This window comes from Amborella trichopoda, chromosome 13 (genome assembly GCF_054954075.1).
Source record: "Amborella trichopoda isolate Santa Cruz 75 chromosome 13, AtrichopodaSantaCruz75HAP2 v2.0, whole genome shotgun sequence".
In the NCBI taxonomy this organism is placed as follows: Eukaryota; Viridiplantae; Streptophyta; class Magnoliopsida; order Amborellales; family Amborellaceae; genus Amborella; species Amborella trichopoda.
In genome coordinates this window covers 52716600-52737330 of record NC_142348.1, presented here as the reverse complement: position 1 = coordinate 52737330, position 20731 = coordinate 52716600, and the positions used below count along the sequence as shown (strand labels likewise).

Below are 20731 nucleotides of genomic sequence, written 5' to 3'. Positions count from 1 at the left end.
TTTCTAGAAATTCCCTCCCTAAAAAATAGGGCGGCGGGGTGTGTCTATAGTTGGTCATCTTTGGTGTGGTGAGAAAAACTAAGCAATTCGGTGCTTAGGTCCATTTGGGCGAAGACTTCGGACTTTAAATAAAAAAAGTTAATATAAAAAGATTAGATATTTATATATATATAAATAGTAATGATCTTATGAGACTCTCCCACACCGACACAGATATCTAAGACTTGACTTTTTTAGAGATATGTGTCAAATTTAATGGTGATCATTTGGGGTCCTACACACATGAGTGTGAGAGGATCTCACAAGGTCATTTCCCATATAAAAATATATAAAAATAATAAAAAATTAAAAATAAAAATTTCATAAAAATAAAAAATATTTTTATATAGATATTTCTTTGCTTTGGCTAAATCGGCCAAAAGTTGACCGAAGCAATAGTACCGAGCTTCGCTTTGCTTCGGTCTATGACTAAAATCCAAAGACTTTGTCCACGTTGGCCAAAGTGAAGCAAATCTAAATTGGTCGTAGCTTGAAAGGTTGATGTCCTTGGAAATGATAGGCCCAATTTGTCATTTAGATTAAGTTAGTAAGGGTCACCTTGGTCATTTAGTTAAACAATTGAAAAAAGGGTGTCGTGCCCGCAGTAAATCAACATGTGGGTGGGAGAAAAGAAGGGCCGGGGGAGGGGAGGGGAGGGGTGGGGCTGTTTTTAAGATTTGTCCTAATTGCAATACCGAGCGGTCAAAGCCTTACCATTATTTGTTTTTAAGCCATATGTGAATGGTGGTAACTAGTTATGGCTTTACATTCCCTTTTTCGCATAATCAATGAGAAATAATTTTTATACTGTTAACAATAGGAGCCTGTTATGAGCTGGTATTTCTGTATTTTTAATGTTGAATGTTAGAAAGTTTCATTAAGATGGTGAAGAAAGACAATAATAAATCAAACAAACAAAGAAAGCAAAAAAGGAGGAACAACTCCAAAAAGGAGGGAATAGAGAAGAGAAAAAGGATGAGGGAGAAGAGAGGAGCGGAGGTTTCTTTACCTGCTCTGTCCAGCAATGTAACCGATGGTTTCCAAGCAATCTTTGTCCAAAAGTTCGTAATATTGCCAAAAAAAAAGAAAAAAAAAAAAAGGAGAGAAGAAGAGAGGAGCCGAGGTAGAGGGAAAAAGAAAGGAGGAAGAGGAAAGCCCGAAGCTACGAGCTTGTATTTACTTAAACAAGGCTGCTGCGGCAGTGCAAGCTAGCATGCCACCCATTCTAGTGAAACTCTCGCAGTTTTATTATGGGTGAGCAAGAGCTTAGTTTTTTGGTTTGGATAATTCAGTGGGGAAGACATGTCCATGCCCATTTCTATCAAATAGTTTAGGAGTTAGGTTTTTTAAAATGTTAGTGGGATGGTGTCAAATAATTTAAGAGGTAAGTTTTTGAAAGTATAAACGAGATAGTAGAAAATAAAAACCACAATGTGGTGAGTAAGGTATGGGGTACTACCACCGCGACCCTAACCCCTTCCAAGAGCTGAGTTCAACTACGTGTGAATGGTTAACCTTATTTGTGCTTTGTATACGTTACTAGGTGTGAATGGTTAACCTTATTTGTGTTTTGTACACATTACCAAGGATTTTGACTTTATAGCCTCCGCGCAGTGGCTTGTTTGTAATTTTGGATGCACGACGACTTTTGAGAGCGCTCCGAAAAGGACGCAACTTGAACGTGTTTGTGGTCTAGGAAGGAGGGGAGGGAAGAACAACAGCGGTTAATTGATTTTGGGCATGCAACTTAACCAATATATTTAATATTAATTTAAAAAATTAATATATATCTCTTATTTTTTAGGATGTTTAGATATATGTCAAAATTTTTGTATTTAATGTAGATATCTATTTTTCTTCGACCTGTTTTTTCTTTTTTGTTTTTCAAAATTCTCTTAAGTTTGGTTCTCAGGGTACCGAAGTGTAGATTTAGCCTCGTGATTGCGAAAATAATGTTTTACTATGAGTATCGAATATTGTCTTGGTTTAATTTGTAGTTCGTTAATCCCAGTGAAAAACAAAATCTTCTTGTTTATTTTAATAGAAACTGATTTGGTACCTTGAGTACTGAACTTGATTATGGAAGAAGAGAAAAAGAAACTATTTTACAAAAGAGATTTTTTTCGGTACCGAACAAAATATTAAGTTAAGACAATGTTCAGTACTCCTAATATTGAAATTTTTTTGTTTTAAAAGAGAAACTAGTGAGGCAAACTACCAAAAAAATAAAGAAAAAAATTAAATTGGTTGTTTTTAAAAGAAGATTTTTTCTAGACAATACTCATTTTTTTAGTACCAAACATTATTTTATCAATTATGAGGCTAAAACTCTAGTTTGGAGCTATGAGAACCAAACTCGTGTCCATCATATTTTAAATTGGGGGGTTGTGGGTATATTATTAACTGGATTCAAAGTTAAAAAAAAAGAAGAAAACTTTACAGAATCTTGGAACACGTCCCAATCCATCTATTTTGAAATTTAATGGCCAATAACAATCGTGAATTCCTTGTAAACTGCTAGTTTACTATTAAAATTATTTATGAATAAATGTTTTTCAAATATTATGTTGGGTATGGGTTTTGTTTCTACTTTCCACCTCGCATGTGGTGTGCTACCAGACCCCGTCACATGAAGCAAAGTCAAACTCGCTACTTACTCATTTAATCCACGTTTGCGTCTCTCTCCCTCGAGTGTCGTGGTCGTCCCTCCAAATGGATATTTTATTATCTGTTTGTTTGAAGAAAAGGAAAACTGTTTTGTCAGGAAACCAACAAAACGGCGAAAAGTTGGAAAACAAAGGCGGAAATGATTTTATCCATGGAGTTGGAGACCGAGTGTAGGTCATATGTCCGGCTCAAGTTGGATAATAAAGGCGCAGAAGATTATATTTTATGAAGGGAGTTGGAGACGAAGTTTAAGTTGAGTAATATATGTGGTTGCCACGTCAGATATTTTATATGTGCCACGTCATGTGGCTTTGACCTGAACTTGAGTCTTCAAGCAAAGTCTCCTCTCCCTCCCCACCTTTGTTAAATCAATCAGACAACTAAAACATGTGTGTCATTTTCTCATTCACCTAAAAACCCATTTCCTTCCATGCAATTTTATCCCAAGCCCCTTTTTAAAAGTAAACAGCGACTTCGGTTGCTCAAAAAGAAGTTACCTGTTCACGGGTCGCCTCTAATTTTGTGGATCTAAATCTAACATCGGACTACATCAGGATTGAATTTGTCCACTCGAGACACGTAAATACTCAGACTGGGTTCGGATTGGTCCAAGCTAGAACCGTGCCAGAATTCCAAACCGTCGACTTGGAACCGAGCTGAACCTATATGTTGGTTGGCACCTTGCTTACCAGGTCCAGTTTCATTCTCAGGTAGGGCACCTTGCTTACCGGGTCGAGTTTTATTCTCAGGTCGGGCCCTTTGCTTACCAGGTCGAGTTTTTACTGTCGATGCCCGTATTATTGACAACAAGGTCCCAATTACCTGTTTCATTTGCCCTTTAATAGTTAAAGATGACTACATGTTTTTATTGTATATCATCCTTCATACACCAAAGCGAATAGGGTTTAAAATAAAGTATTTTATCTCCGATAGTTTACAAGTACAGCTCAGGTCCAGTTGATCCAGATCCACATACTGATCGACTCAATATTTTAGACTCAAACCTCACCCATGAGATCCAAAAATTAAACCCGTAACTAAATCCGGGGTAACTGGATCCAGAAGCAGGTTGGGTCCATTGCCACCCCAACTTGCAACGCAAACGGGGGCCATGAGCCATCGATCAATATGACTACCCCTTTATTTTATTTTATTTTATTTTTGTAGGCTTTGCGGGTTGAATATCGCCACGTAGCAGCTCACACGCGCTCTCTCTCTCTCTTTCTGTCCACTGGCCTGATAACCCATCAAGGGTGTTTTGGTAATACTACAGTTCCAAATAAGTAAGGTTTAGGAAATTAATTTAAATAAGGGGAAGAAGGTGGTAAGCATATGAAGAGAGACGGAAATGTGGGAGATGGGCGTTGGTCGCCGTAGGCGGGATACGGGTCGGTCAACCTTCCTAAATACCAGTATTACTAATAATAATAGTAAGTATGAAAATGGTGCATTTAATTAGATAGTAATACTACTGACGCATGCCGGCGCCGGTTCCGGCTGGGCGGGTGGCAGCTCGGAAGAAAGCGGCAGCTCGGAAATGGAATGGAATTGGAAGGAAGGGGTGGCTGCCTCTCTGTGATTTCATATTGTTTAAGGAGCACAGTCAATAGCAGCACGCATGATGGACAGTCGGAGAGAGAGAGAGAGAGAGAGAAAGAGAGAGGAGTAGATGCAGAGTCTTTAATGCCCAATTTCCCACAGAATAAATGTGATGGATGTTGGGGAAGACAAGTACAATTACAACATTCAACACCAGTACCAACAATACAATAAGCAGCAGTAGTAGTAGAGCACCGGTAGTGTAGCGAACAGCACAGCAGCCCTCCATTTTTCCTCTCTTTCCTTGTGATTTTGGAACTAACGAAGACAAATTTGATTGATTTGACGCAAGGAGAAAAATAGGTAGATAGATGCTGCTTCTTAGAAGAAGGAACAGAGATGGCGGCAGATCATCGCTCCCACGAGATGCTCCTGCTGCTGCTCTCATTTCTCTTAATCTTCTCTTCTTCCTCCCCGCAAACCAAGACCGTGGCCCAGCAGTTGAGCTCTCACATGGACCGGGGTGCCCTCTTTAGCCTTAGGTCTTCTCTTGGGTTTAGGAGCAGGGACTGGCCAAGGAAGGCCGACCCGTGCACACAGTGGGTCGGGGTCCAATGCAATGGAGCGGGTCAAGTTGTCGGTCTCAATATCTCGGGGCTGAGACGGACTCGCATCGGTCGTATGAACCCTCGTTTCTCTGCAGATGCCCTGATCAACCTCACCCTCCTCTCCTCCTTCAACGCCTCCAATTTTGCCCTTCCTGGCCCCATACCGTCCTGGTTTCCCCGCCTCTCTTCTCTAAAATTTGTTGATCTCCACTCCTCCTCCCTCAATGGCACCATCCCTCCCTCTCTCTTCCGCGACAACCTAACCCTTCTCGATCTCTCCCGCAATAACCTCACTGGATCCCTCCCCCTTTCTATCTCATCTTCTGTTGCCCAATTGAACCTCTCCCATAACCTCCTCTATGGCGCCCTCTCATCCCAGCTGGGGGCCAGTCTTGTTAGATCTCTCTCCTCCTCCTTGGATCTATCTTACAATTATCTGCAAGGCTCCCTTCCCCCTGCCTTGGCATCATCGCCCTCACCTAATAATACCAGCAGCACTCCTCAAACCTTCGCCTTCAACTGTCTTCGCCAAGTACCAAACCAGAGGAGCCTCTCAGAATGTGCCTCCTTCTACCAGGCAAGAGGCTTGACATTTGTCGGTTTCGGGCCCCCCAACACCACCTCCCCCGCACCTTCACTCTCATCTTCCCCTCCTCCTGGCAGGAAGAGCAAGGACAGGAGGCTGAGGATCATTCTCGGGGCTGCCCTTGGTGGTGGTCTCGGCCTTATAGTGCTTCTGCTGCTGCTCTGTCTCCTTCTCAAGTGCTGCCGCGGGAGGACTGATGGTGGTGACGCCAGAAGAAGAGATACCATGGACTCACCGTCTTTGCATAATAACAATGCTGTGGTAGCCAAGGGTGGTGGTAGTGCTGTGTCTCCTCCAGGGCAGGCGTTCAGCATAAACCTTTCCAAATTGGGGGAGGCCTTCTCCTACGAGCAATTGGTGCTTGCCACCAAAGACTTTGGAGACTCGAATCTCATCAAGCACGGGCATTCTGGAGATCTGTACCCGGGAACTCTAGAGGGCGGGATCCCTGTTGTGGTGAAGAGGATCGACCTGCGCGTGGTCAAAAGAGAGGGATACATGGCGGAGCTTGACCTCTTTGGGAGGGCTTCTCATCCAAGATTGGTGCCCCTCTTGGGCCATTGCCTCGAACATGAGAATGAGAAGCTCCTCATTTACAAGTACATGCCCAATCGCGATCTTTCCCATTCTTTATACAGGAAGGCTGGTCAGGCGGAGGATGGTTTGCAGTCTCTCGACTGGATCACGAGGCTCAAGATTGCCATTGGAGCTGCTGAGGCTCTCTCTTACCTCCATCACGAATGCACTCCTCCGCTCGTTCACAGGTACAACAAATCAACTTCCCCTTCTGCTGATTGATTCTATTGGTGGGTTCCTCTACAAAACAAATGTGATGATCATGACTACAGCCTAATTTATTACTGCTGTTGTCACTGTCTTCTACTTTAGTATTTGTTCACTGCATAAGGTGCACAAATAGTGCGTCTTTGAGAGTGAATTGGTGTCTACCTTCCTTAGTAGTTGTAGTAGTAGGTTTTTGAGTGGTCATGTGATGTGCATACAGCTCTCTAACATTACGAAAATAAAAGGGATTATCAGGATGAACCACCCTCTCCAACCCAAGAAAAATAAAAGAGTTGATCAGGACGAACCCCCACTTTTAACATAAGAAAAATAAAATAGATGATCAGGAAACTTGCTTTATTGGAAGTAATAGAACAATGCCTTGAGAAAAGACTATATCCAATAATTGGAGAAGCCTACTTTCACAGGAAAGCAGATGATGGAGGGTTTCCATACCATTGCGTATTACCTTCTTTGAGCGTATCCCATGTTAGTGTTAATATAAATGACATGCTGAGTTTTGTATTTCTGCTATTCATGGAGATTGCAGTGAACAAATACTTTATTTTTGCTTGGCAATTGTCATCTTTGTCGCATTCCTCTATTTACTCTTGGATGAAGGAATTATTTCCTAGAAGTGGCAGTAAACAGTTATTCCATGTGGTGTGTAAGTGGATGAAGGAATTATTTCCTAGAAGTGGCAGCAAACAGTTATTCCATGTGGCGTGTAAGGAGGAAGGTGCCTCTATTGGAAAGTTTGGGGTTTTGCTTTCGAGGATGATTTGAAGTTGGCACGCTTTGGAAAATCAATATTGCATGCTTCTGGCATGAGTTACTAGGGGAGAGGAGGTGATCTCATCTTGAGTCCTTTGGGAGCCACTAGTAGTTGTAGGCAAGTTTGCGGGTTATTCAACAATGAACAGGTTTTGGGGCCTGGGGTCATTTAATAGCGTGAGTCTTTGTTATATTTTCTCTCAGCAGAAATGATTTATCTTTTCCTTTTTCTCTTACCAAGTTATACGACAATATCAGTCTGTTGAAATGAGATGCTACCCACTTTGCATGGAATGAGATTTCTTAACTATTTGTTCTTCTGGCATACATGTTCATTTACTGAATATAAAGTCTTTGTGATTGAAGAGATGTTCAAGCGAGCAGTATCCTTCTTGATGATAAATTTGAAGTACGTCTTGGAAGCCTAAGTGAAGTATGCACTCAAGAAGGTGATACTCATCAGGGTGTCATATCGAGGTTGCTGCGGATATCACAGTGAGTATATTCCATGATAACATTTATTTAGATTGCTTGCTTTTACTGTTTTGCTAAGTTGCCCTAGCCCAAGTTGTTGTTGTCTTAGTATAAAGTGGGGATCTTAATACGTTCTTTGGGATTAGTCTTTAGGGTTCTTTTTTTTTTCACTTTTTAGAAGTTATCCAGTAGGTGCATATACACGTGCATTTCCTGCATGCTACTTTACAACTTACATCCGCATTCGATCTTGTCCTGAGGCTTTATATTTCCTGATTGTTGCCAGGAGGAAGCATCCTTTTCACGTTCATGCTGATGAATTGTGTTGATTGTTTTGGCTATTTGCTTGTGTAGAATATGATGGAGTAGTCTAGCTTTGGTGAAAGTCATGGTCTTTGTTTGTTTTCCATGCTCATCTGTAGGGGTGGCAATGGACCCGGACCTGACCCGAGACCTGACGGGTGTACCCGAATCGGGTCCGGGTATGGCTGCAAAAATTGGACTTGGCGGGTCGGGTCTGGGTCCAGGTTTGGGTCCCACATATTTTTAGTTATGAAAAATAGTTAAATATATTTAAATACATAGATATTTCAATTTTTGGGTTGGGTCTATGTCCAGGTCCCATAATACGTTTTCGGGTCTGAGATTAGGTCCGGCCGGACCCAGACCCGATATGTTTCCACCCCTACTCACCTGTCAACTTGATATATTTTTCCACATAACCTAGATTGGGTTGAAATGTACCGCTCTTGAATTTTCTCTTTGAGTTACCTTCTAATGTACCTATTACCTTCAGATTGTATGCATTACAGAGCTATGGATTCTGAAACAATATATTAATCTTTATCATTTGCTACACTTTATTTCTTGTGCTATTTCTATTTCAGATAGGGTGGAAAGCACCTTCAGATTTATCAAATCATGCTGGAATAATTCTATTTATGTTTTTTTCAGGAAATCCCTATATATTTTGGAGAATTTTCAAATTGATCTCATGAATTCATGCATCATGGGTTTACTGCTCCCTTTAGTCCATTGTATTGTGACAAAGTTGTGAAGCTGCAGTATCACTTTTGTAGCTTGTCTATTTTCAATGAATATTTAAGAATGGCTTTAGGTTATTTGGGAAGCTCATTGATACAATTCATGCAAAATCTTGACAAGAAAAATCTGGGGCATATCTGCAACGAACAATAATTGATGGACGCAAAGATGCCCAACAGATCCAGAATAACAAGGAGGATCTGAGGAACCTTTAGATGAGTAGCTTTCTCATTAAGTATTGAAAGGATCCCAGTATGTTTACTTAGTTTCCTATTAAACTTAGCCACGGAAAAAGAATGTTGTGACTAAATCAAGTCACCTTAATTAGTATAACCACATGGTCCTCCTTTTCTTTAGGAGTTAAATAACATGACCATTGTTTTTTTTTTGATGGATGAGAGAGTAGAGCTAGTCACAACCATGAGGGCCTGTTGCCCCATCCCTTTTATTTTTTCTTTAGGGATGATGATGGCAAACCTGTCCATATTTTCTTCTTAAGGGATGCTAAAGAGTCTATCGATCATCTCATGCTGCTACGTAGGTTTGCAGGGATGATCTTGCATTATTTCCTAGAACTGTTTGGTATATCTTGGTGGCTACCAGCATCATCGGTTACTCTTATTGCTGATAGGTATTCCAGAGTATTCTTTGGGAGAGGCTGCTATCTTTTGTAGAAATTTTCACAGACGAACATGAACATATACATGCATGTAACACACACAAATACATGCATGTATGAATATGTGGATATATGGGAAATCATAGTCTGGTATGATCCATACGGTCATCATAACCGTATGGTTATTATAGCTTCATCGGTCCATAAGTGGTTGATGATGATGGAGGATGAAGCGTTCCCACTGAACATGTCATTAATTTTAATAGCACATTGGACTATCTCTCCATCACTGTCCAATCCAGCCCATAGACCGTGCTGTTATGATGTCCATTTGGATCATATTATTTGGTCATCTCTATATATCTAATTTTAATTGAAGAGAGGTCACACTTGCAAAAGTGACCCTTCTCCATGGTATGACGACCATTTCGATCATACTGTACTTTCTGTTACGTACTTGTCATAATTGAAGGGTGGTACAACTTGCAAAAGTTACCCACATCTATGATTCAGTATCGAGTAATCTGCTGAAGGGCTACTTGAAACTATAATGGAATAAAGTTTGAGCCCTATTGTTTACCATTTTCATTCTATAGTTGTTGGAAACATCTATGATTCTGAATCGTTTATGGAATCGGAATCTCGTATATTAGAAGTTTCGGAATCTAGGAATCGTTGTCCGTACGATTCAGATTTGAGAAAAATGATTCTCACTATTTTGGAATCGCAATTCAAAAAATTAGGAATCGTGTTTCCTACTTGCAAGAATCGATGTCCCTTCATGTTGGAATCGCGTGTCATACCTATATGGAATAACACATGACCCTACTTGTTTCGGTGGTTGCTGGAATCGTGATTCCTAAAAATGTGGAATCGTGATTCCTAAAAATAAGGAATTGTGATTCCTAAAACTAAGGAATCGTGATTCCTAAAATTCTAGAATCGTTGTCCCCATCAACTTGGAATCAACATTCTCACCATTCTGGAATCGTGATTCTCCCCATATTGGAATCGAGATTCTCCCTTTACTAGAATTGCAAACCAATTCCTTTTGGTATACGAGAGAAGTATTCATAAAATATATAAATTTACCCATTACTACATAATCGAATTTTGGTCTGTATATACTCAGTCCAAGACTCTAAGTCCAAGTACTAATGTCAACTTTTATGATATCTTTGTGGACAATCCCATACAATTGACTCGGTCTACCGGTAACCCTATTATGCCTACAAGGTCTGGAGCTAGTCTACGGCATACAAATAGTGAGAACAAGGGCAAACTCCCTTTATCTCCTTTCCTTGAATTATAAGATAAGTACATGACCTAGTAATTCTTCTTTTGTTAAATGTAGTTTTGAGTCTTTTGACTTTTGAAAATTGAGTTATTCAATTTTTAGTCAATTTCTCTGATATTTAATGATTACCTTAACCGAAAACACCACACGGGGCACTTCACTCATAACCTTATTATCTTCTTATTTTACTTAAAGAAAAGCATTTTTATACTCTTATTCGACTTGAAGAAATGACAGTGCCGATCATATATTAAACATTATTACATTAGTAGTTTAGTACCTACACCACGTACCAAACATTATTAAATTTGAAGTAACATATTTTTTTAGTCTTATTTGTTCTTGGTAAGAGTTCTTAAAAAGTAACATGGAATGAATGATGGACATTAGTAAATAAAGAAATAAAAAATTTAACATATTACTTATATTTTAAAATTTGGTTTTATTGCCATGTGTAACAACTTCAAATTCTCTCATGCTCTCATACATGTCGTGCTCACTCATGATTGAGGACACATTGACGGGTTTCTGCTCTCCCTATGCTCACATATTACTCATATAGTAAAATTTGAATTTATTGTCGTGTGCAACAACTTCAAATTCTCTCACGCTCTCATACATGTCGTGCTCACTCATGATTGAGCACACATCGAAGGGTTTCTGCTCTCCCTATGCTCACATTCGTAATTACTTAATACTTTGAATCAATATTTAGCATAAATAGAATCGTATTGTCGTGTAGTAAGGAATCACGATGTCTGCGATATAGAAATTTGATTCCAAACAACATGGATTCGCAATTCCAAAAAATTTGGAATCAACATTTCTCACGAGCAGAATCGCATTGTTGTGTAGCTAAGAATCATAAAGTCCTCGATATGGAATCTTGATTCTGGTAATCCAGGAATCGAGATTCCTAAACTAGGTGGAATCGCGTTTTGCAAAAAAAGAAAACGTGATTCCTTTCTTTTAGAATCGGCTTTCACCTAGGGAAATGCCGAATCGAGATTCCGAATTGGAATCGTTACCCTCATAGGCGATTCGGGTAACTATATGTCATTCCTTTACCATCATCATTTTGGTCCATGCAAATGCCTTCTCATAATCCTCTCCTAGTCAAGTGTTACCAGCCTAACCTTATATCCATTTAAGGTTTCCATCTTGGTTAAGCTTCATTTTGTAAAATGATTTGCTGCCTCCTTTAGAAAGACGAACCAACTTCTTTTTTTGTTTTGGTAAACTCTTCATCCATGGCCTTCTCCCAAGAGGTTGGGAGGACACTTCTTTAATGCAAAGGAAGAAATGTTTGATGGTAGGTAATGAAATATCCATGAGGATGAAAATGAATGAAAGGTTGGAAGTGCGAGAGTAGAGACGTTGAATTTTAGGGAGATTTGAATTGATTATTCCAATTTATAGGGACTTGATGCGAGTAAGTTCTGTGATTGTAAACATGAGGTGGAACTTAGTTGTTAGGAGTGGGAGTAGATGCTGGAGTGAGGGATTGTTGCTTGCCAAAAATGTTTTAGTCTGCAAGTGCAATAGGAGCATACATACAACAAATATATAAGAAAAAATATATTTAAGTTTCACTTAATATCTTGCACATCATAGAATCCATAAAGAAACTAAGAGTCTGGTATACTCGTATTATCAAAATTCAATATTAATATACTGACAGTAGTCTTATGAATCTTTCTTGTTTAAGATTATCAAATATGAATTTGATTGCTCACAATTAAAACACTTCAATTTTATACAATTCTTTAGGAGATTAATTGTCTGACAGCTAACCATAAGATAAGCACGCCCATTGTATTTTTTTTAAAATATTAGGTTCTGTTCATCTCTTTAGGCAAGGCCTTTAATGTCTTACTTTTCTAAGGCAACCTACATGTCCCTCATTACCTGCAAACTTTAACATTGCCGTCCTCTTTTAAGGTGAAGTACATATCTGTTATGAACTAGATCTAGTTGATAAGTGACTTTTTTCCAAAATTGAAATTCGACCCATATCTAGCTACTTTGGATAATGTTTCTCAAAATTCATTTACCTTTTTTTCCCTTTTTTTAAGGTGACTTAAATGCCAATTGTGACCCACATTGGCCTTTTATATATATATATATATATATATATATATATATATATATATATAGGGAAATGATGGCGTAGGCCCACTAGCCTACCGCTACATATGAGCCCAATGGCCCAGATTCAATCTAGGCCGATCAGACAGTCACGACCTCATTTTGTATTTGAATTTTAATTTTTTTCTATAAATCCAAATCACATAAAATTTTAAGCACCTTTTCTTCTCATCAACGCGCACCTAATAAAAATATTAAAAAAATAATTCGCGAAATATACAAGCATAGTAGAGAAGATGGATATCTGGGCACGGTTTGGAGGTGCTATGGTTGCAAATCGCATCACTTGGACTGCATTGAGTGGGTATTCCTAGGCATCCAACCATTTAGGCTTTTGGGGCCTCATTTACCTACAGGCCTAAAAAGGTCTACAAGGAAACATTGCTCTGTAGACTTTCCAACTTTTTCCCCGTGTCATATGACAGTATGTGCTGTTATCTATGCACCTGTTGACACTACCTAAAACAGTCTTACACGTAATCCGTATATTCTCCGGTTTAAGTTTCTAAAATTGGTATGTATTATGCATTTTAATGTTCTGAAATTCGGCATTGGTATGTAGATCAGCCATTTAGACGATGGGATGGTCTCTCTTTATTGGGAAAATGAGTTCTATGCCCCCACACAAATCCGATATTAGATTCCTACCCCTAGTTTAAAGATATTTATGTAGGTATGTCATGCAACTAATTATAGTTAATCCCCAGTCCATATGGCTCTTAATTAGATTTATCAGAATAAAAAAAGAAAACCAGTAGGGGAAGAGAGAAATTAGAAAGAAAATGAAGGTGGTAAGAAAGCTTTTACTTCTCTTCCCTTCTATCTATAAATCCTACTTCCTCCTCTTCCCCCCTACCAGTCTGGGAAGAGAGAAATTAGAAAGAAAATGAAGGTGGTAAGAAAGCTTTTACTTTTCTTCCCTTCTATCTATAAATCCTACTTCCTCCTATTCCCTTCTATAAGCCGGTCGGCTAATATCTTTACCTTTGAAGCAGCCCAAGCAATGGCTATGGCTCTATTATAGGTATAGGCAAATTTACCTTTCTTCTACTTTATTTCTGAAGGAAGGGTGACTCCGTCCTGCACCCGACACCATTCATAGCTGCTTAGGCGTCTTTTTAGAATACCTATATCTACAGCTGTTGCAATAGGCGTGTGGTTTGGTAATACACCAATTTGGCCACTATTAGTGGATAAAAGAATATAAATCCTACTTCCTCTCCTCTTTGAACCATCTCCCATAAAAGAGATGAAGACTCCTGCCACTGCCGAGCAACTCCTAACATTTGCACAAACATTTTGTTTTTTTGAGTAAATGTTTACAGTTGTATTTAAGGTCACTTGCACAAACATATATTATGAGATGATAAATTTCTATTTTCAATTTGAAGGAACCATTATAAAAACATGTGTAGCAACACATTATATCATCGTGACATGTGACATAAGACACGTGGAAATAGAGAAAACATTATAGGAGGTTTTCTTAATAGAAAGAGTTGAATATATGTAGGAGAGCAATTTTTAGGAGTCTTTTATGGAGTCTAGAGAGATAAGGAAATGAAGGATCTTCTTCTTGCATTACTCTTACTCTCTGTGTAAATCCCTCTGTCTGTCAATGACTTTTTCTCTTTGTATCTTCTTGTTAACTGGTCAATGAAGGAGAGAGAAACAGAAGTTCATGGTGATAGGGGGATGAAACTAGCTTTCTTCTTTTCCCCTTTATTCTCTCTTCTCTTCAATATGTTAAAAATTTGTTGACTATTTTGTTCTGATCAAGCTCCACATGGATTTAGGACTAACTATAGTAGTAATAGGGCTACCTACATAAATGCATTTAAGCTAGGGCAGGAATCCAATACCGAAATCGTATTGGGGTACTAAACTCAATTGCCCTTTCTTGGATTACAAAACTATGTCTCTTGTGGGATTTGAAGCCATAAACTTTCAAGGTTAAAGTAGAGAGACTCTAGCACTATGCCTCAAGTGTTGTTTGTTACCTACTTTTCAAAATTTTATTGTGAAAGTCTTGAAAAGAAGCATTATTTTGAAAATACAAAAATTTAATTGGTATTAATTGATATGTTTGAGCTGTACATGTATTCGACAAAGCATCCAAAGAGCAAAGAAAGAAGGGTCAAAATTACTCGAGAGAAGGGCGAGAGAGGTGGGCGAGAGAGGTGGGAAGCTTATCTTCTAAGCTACTCAGAGCAACATGTAGGGTGGATCTGAACATGCCCTCTCTCATCAATGAATCTGCCAGAGCATCAGAAGCTCGCCACTGATGCACAAAAGGAAACCTCAAATTTTGTAGTGAGACTACATGGATTAGGGAACACTTTTCTTGCCAAATAGACGATGTTGAATGATAAATGCCTTTAGGTTTTCTTGCATGGTGTGAACTTCTTTTTATGGATTTTTCCAAGAAAAGCTTTGTGAGATCTTTTTTTTAAAGAGGGGATATCTAGGATTTTAAACAAGCTAGCCTTACCCCTGCATGCATGAGTCAGAGGGGCAGTTGACATTATTGCCTTTCTTCCAACTGCTAGTTTAGGGAGTTGTTTCCAATTACTAGAAACCCCTAAATGGTTGGTGCCAATGCATCTTGACCTTCGAGATCTATCGAACATGCATCTCAGATCATTTGGTTCAACGAATGGTTCAGATCTTTTCAAGGAGGATGAAGACCGTGCAACCTCAATATAAGTTTTTAACAGATTTAAATAGCAGGCCTTGCTCTCCACACTGCTACTTCTGTTACTCTTTAGTTTCTTCTGTTGCTTTTGTCCAATGATGGAGAGATCATTTAGGATTACAAAGCAAGTTATTTAGGGCTTCTATTTAATGGAAGAAGAAATATATAATTCTAGCTCTGATGATACTTTTGTTAGTTTATGTTTGGCGAGTTGCTGCTTTTAGTGGCAAATCAGGTGGAGGTTTGAATTGAGTTTGGAGGGGTTTTACTTTCTGAAAAAGAGCAGACCCCTCTGAATTTGCAGGGAGTAGCATGTTAGAAAACCTCAAACCAAAATATCCTCTTCTTAAAAAAGCATGTCATGTAGTTTTCTCCAAAAAGCCCTCTATTTTCTAAAGCTTGTAGATCTCTTTTTTTCTTTAATTTATATATATATATATATATATATATATATAATTCAAAATAAATCCATCCAGGAAAATTTAGGTGTGGCACCAATAGGCAATAAAATGAGAGAGAGTAGACTTAGGTGGGCTGGCCATATGTGGCGCCGACCCAGTACAACACCTGTTAGAAGGTGCGAGTTAGTTCAAGTGGAAGGATTGAAAGGGGCAAGGGGGTCTAAAAGGAAGTGGTTGGAAGGAATCCGAAAAGATAGGGGAGTTTTGGCCTCGCTGAGGGTATGGCCTTTAATAGAGCAGAATGGCGGACCAAGGTTCATGTAGCTGATCTCGATTAATTGGAAAAAAGGCTATGATGATATATATATATATATATATATATATATATATATATATAATACAATACAATACATTACAATACAATACAATACAATACAAAATAGTTTTCTCCAAGAAAGCCCTCTATTTGCACAATCATCATTGACCATTAGATTTGAAATCAGGTGATTGATGATGTGTCATTGTTTAGGCATAAAGTCCAAAATAAAATTTCTCTAATGTTGTGAAACACTTTTATCTATTGGATTTCACATCCAATAGCTAAAAATAATTGTAACCTCATTGTACAAACAATAAATGGTCTAGTATATAATTTTTTATTATATATAATCCTTGTATATATATATATATATATACATATGTAATTTATGTATTTATGTTAAAAGATTCAATAATAGTAATTGTACAAATGTTTTCGGCTGTACAAGAGTTTTGGTTTGAAGTACTAAACACCTTAAACACGTACTAGAACCAACACTGGTGTAGGTGTCCATGTAACACAACTAGTAAGGGCTTTTTCTGTTATATGCAAATGACTTTGGCAGGGGGATATCACTTTGGTGGGGAGCAGGAAGAGGGTGTTATCCTGCATCCCCTGCTGCACACATGAACTTCATAACCGATTTTGTTGTGTCTAAACGTAATAACATTAAATGAAAAAATATTTGGTTTTTGCAAATTGGCAATCTTCTCTTCCAGCTTCTTCATGTTAAAAACGGGTCATGATATTACAGCAGTGTGTATCCTCGACAATTGTTGTAATGTCGATACGAAATGATTGATTACCCTGGCGTTTTTTATTGCATCCAAATTTATGTTATGAGTTTATGGAAAATAGGAAATTTTTTTGCCAAAATTTCAATAAAATAGGGGCAAAATAGTCACTTTTCTTATGATGTGTTGGTTTGTAAAAAATAAAAGAAGGGAAATTTATCAAAATGTGCCTAAGAGATGAACTATTTAACATTTATCCATATCTTTTGATTTTATTTAAAAATCCCATCAAGATACAATGATCATGTGTTGGAATTGTTGAAATGGGTAAATGCTAAATAGTTGATAAAATGTTAAATAATTGATAAATCAGCTGTATTGTGATAGGTTTCCCTAATAAAAATAAAATACACTAATAGGGACAGTTATTTTTACTCATAATACAAGATGTCATTTTATGATACCTTTTGGGGCAAAACTGTGAGTTTGCACTCATGATGCTACTTGTGCATCATAGGAAACTACTGGTGTAAAAGTACCTTTTGGGTTTTCAAACATGTTGAAGTTTGGGAGCTAAGTCCCACAACTTGTAAAAATGGTTAGAAGTATGAAAAATAGGAAAATTGAACTGAAACCTTAGAGTAGTTTTGATTCTTGATGTGGTTTTGTACGTTCTTTAAGTTGTGGATCATGAGCATTTAGAAAAGTTCAAACTTCTCTAAAATTTGTAGGCTTGGAATGTTTATGAATTTAAATGTATATTGACCCATAATGTTGTTTTTTTCTTTCTAATGTTCCTAGAAGTGGATTGGGCATTGAATTGGAAAATTGTCTGGTCTAGTTTTCTTTGGTCAGATTGGTGGTCAAACCTGTTGGACCATTTTGTTAAACTATAAAATTATAGAGATATGATCTTTTTGAAGGCCAGAGAAAGATTAATTTATTTGGAGAGAGTGAAATCCATGAAAAAAGAGAGAGTAAGAGGGTTCGTGGATTACTCCACATTGGTGGTGCAAAGTGATTATGGATGTTTTGGACTCCATAAATATAGCGACCCATTGCTTCAAGGAACCATTTAAATGGTAGCGTAAGGCATTATTGGAAGTTCTACCTTTTTTAGACTTTCTACATTCGTAACCCAGGTAGCATGAATGGCCCATTATAAGAAAGGCCTAAGTCGTCCAAATTCATAAAAATGCCCTAATTGGTTCATCAGAAACCGGATAACCTGGCCTGTTCACTGTCATGAACCTGCTCATGACCTATTATTATAGTGGAGAATCTACAAGGAACTTATACTTGTGGTAGAGTGGAAGTTTCTTTGTCCAGAATAAGACCCATGAACTTTTAAGTGCTGATTCTTTGAAATATGCATGTCACACCTTCCTTTTCAGAGAGTAGTTTTCTCTATTTTGGAAAGTTATGCAACTCTTCCCTTGTAAAAATATTTCTCCTTTTCTAAAGAGGTTGCACCACTCAAAAGAATCAGGAATCTTTTAACATTACAAAAATCACCCTACTTTTTAAAACTTAAGAGCTACTCTTCAAAAGGAAATTATGTGAAAATAGGCTTTTTGAGATATTTGTTTTCTATCTCCTGAACTATCCCCAAACCAGTTCTTAAGACCTGATTGAAAATATGGGATTTTTGAGGTTTCAAAAATACTATGACACCAGCAATTTCATGTTTCTCAAGTTTGAAAACTTCTTTTCCAGTCTTCGAAATACCCATTTCCATATTTTCCAGCACTCCCCTGTTGTCACACTTCCAGTGGTATGCACAGTATTTTCTGCACAAATCCTTACGTATTTCCTATTTGGTTACAGCCCCAGTAATCTCAACATAAATCCCACCATTCTATGCCTCTAATTTTACTTCTACAATCCTCAATTTTACAAAACCAAGTGGGTTGCATCATTCTGCAATTAGCAATTGTATTTAAATTTCTTATTGGTTTCTTCTTCCTATCCTTGTGTATGTGGAGTTTCATATCAATTTTACAATTTAGGGCTTTGGTTTTCGATTGAATAGAAGTAGTGGTTGATGATTGTTCAGCAAAACCGCTGACTAGCTGAGAAATTCTTATGCGGAGGATGAAAAATTGTAACTTGGTTGTTGTTTTCATGCATGCATTCCTTTCTCTCTTAAAATGCAGGCTAAGCGTATTGCTTTTGTTACTAATGATATTGTCATTCCAATTTCTGCTTCTTTGACATTTGTTTTGTTTTCTTTTGATGGGCAGGACATCGGAACAAGGCACTTCTGGTACGCATTGACCATAACAGACCTTTTTCTGTTAAGTGCTTATATTTTTTGACTTGATGTGTAAGGGAGGGGGATATGTAAGCATGTTACACAAAGGTTTGATTGTGTGTGTGTGTGCAGTGCACTTGAGAGAGAGAGAGAGAGAACTGAATCGTTGCTCGTGTGGTGTGCTGTGGGTTCACAGGTTCATCCTCATCCACATGTGCATATGATGTGTACTGCTTCGGAAAGGTGCTGCTTGAGCTGGTGACAGGAAAGTTAGGGATGAGTGGGTCGAATGACACAAGTGTATTGTTGGAGTGGGCATTGCCTTGTATCAATATTTATGAGAAGGAGTTGGTGACCAAGATTGTTGACCCATCCCTGATAGTGGATGATGACCTTCTAGAGGAAGTGTGGGCCATGGCGATTGTGGCCAAGTCTTGTCTCAATCCCAAACCCTCAAAGCGACCTCTCATGAGATACATCCTCAAGGCACTCGAGAATCCTCTCAAAGTGGTTAGGGAGGATAGCGGCAGCAATAACAATGGCAATGGTGGAGCGTCTGCGAGGCTTCGGACAACTTCGTCCCGAGGGTCATGGAATGCTGCACTCTTTGGCAGCTGGAGACACAGCTCGTCTGAGATTGCGGTGGCTCCTAGAGAGGTGGCCAAGCAATCTGGGACAGCTGGATCTCAAGGGAGCGGTGGTGGACAAGGAGGAGGAGACACACCCTCTCACAAGAGACTCTCCAAGGAGATCTTCCCTGAGCCACCACCCTCTTCCTCTGCTGCTGCTCAAGAAATAGAAGGTGGTGGTGGTGGACACAATCATCAGGAAGATTGATTAGAAAGGAACTTGTTGAGTGCTGTATTTCTCTGTGCTGTGATTCTTTGGAAATAATACAAAGGGGAGGGGAGAGGAGGGCTCCCTCCAATTCGAGGGCTTGCCTTACTGCTCATAATCAGTAGCATGAATTTTTTATTTCCTTTTTGTTTTATTTGCTATTGTTGTTTTAGAGGAAGATGGATTAATTCTTCAAGGAAAGGAGGATCCACCTACCCCTTCTTACCCCCACCCTCATAGTAGCAGAAAGATTGTAACCAACCACTGACTGATTCACATGTATCGATCAAAGCCATTTTTTCATGTCTCTTCTTCACAGTTGTCACCGGGAGGAAGACGACTACCAGAGCACGCACTATATTTGGTTGTGCAATGCTCTGGAGGCCTCTTGCTGCTGCTATATTAGACGTGGATAGATCTCGTGCTTGGCATGAGGTGTGTTAATTGGCGTTATTTTTTGTAAAGATGTGGAGGAGGTTGAGGTTGATTGGTTTGCTTGGTAGGGGAGCTTTCAGCCTGGAGGATGTGAATTATTTATTCTGGTCTTACATGCAGATGCGTGAAAAAACTGCAACTTAATTTGTTCTTTTTGTGTTTTTTATTTGTTGTGTAATTGTTTGTCCATGATTATCATGGATGTGTAAATGGAGCTCAGACCTTTCTTTTTGGATTTATTCCTTTACATCTCTATGCATGCCTGCCAATTCAACAAACGCAAAATCAACAAACTCCACAAGCCTTCTTGTTAGCTTGTTAAAGAGACTTTTTCCTAAAAGCCAAACGAAAAGGTTATTAACTTTATAGAAGAGAATTTTGTTATTTAAGATGTAAAAATTGTGTTTTGATTGCCCTCAGTTTGGATAAAGTGAAAATGACATGGATTAATTTGAAAAGAAGCATGTCAATCCCATCA

The 20731-nt window shown here is 38.5% G+C and overlaps 1 protein-coding gene across 2 annotated transcripts; it reads left to right on the top strand.

The window, feature by feature from the left end:
- Positions 1-4584: 4584 nt before the first annotated feature.
- On the top strand, positions 4585-20506 carry LOC18445838 (Leucine-rich repeat protein kinase family protein). Of its 2 annotated transcripts, XM_006855931.4 has the most exons (4): positions 4585-6203; positions 7363-7491; positions 18971-18993; positions 19178-20506. In XM_006855931.4, exons 1-4 carry the CDS (start codon positions 4645-4647, stop codon positions 19816-19818), a joined length of 2352 nt encoding a protein of 783 aa, XP_006855993.3. In that variant the 5' UTR covers positions 4585-4644; the 3' UTR covers positions 19819-20506. The 2 variants fall into 2 exon arrangements, with proteins under 2 accessions (XP_006855993.3, XP_088713187.1); XM_088857061.1 differs by lacking the exons at positions 18971-18993; positions 19178-20506 and adding an exon at positions 8425-8591.
- Positions 20507-20731: the final 225 nt, after the last annotated feature.

Bases quoted from the DNA above. Each gene is read 5' to 3' on its own strand.
- LOC18445838 (XM_006855931.4), top strand. From the start codon at position 4,645: ATGGCGGCAGATCATCGCTCCCACGAGATGCTCCTGCTGCTGCTCTCA. The intron at 6,204-7,362 runs GTACAACAAATC...TTGTGATTGAAG, and splicing joins ACTCCTCCGCTCGTTCACAG to AGATGTTCAAGCGAGCAGTA. The intron at 18,994-19,177 runs GTACGCATTGAC...GTGGGTTCACAG, and splicing joins ATCGGAACAAGGCACTTCTG to GTTCATCCTCATCCACATGT.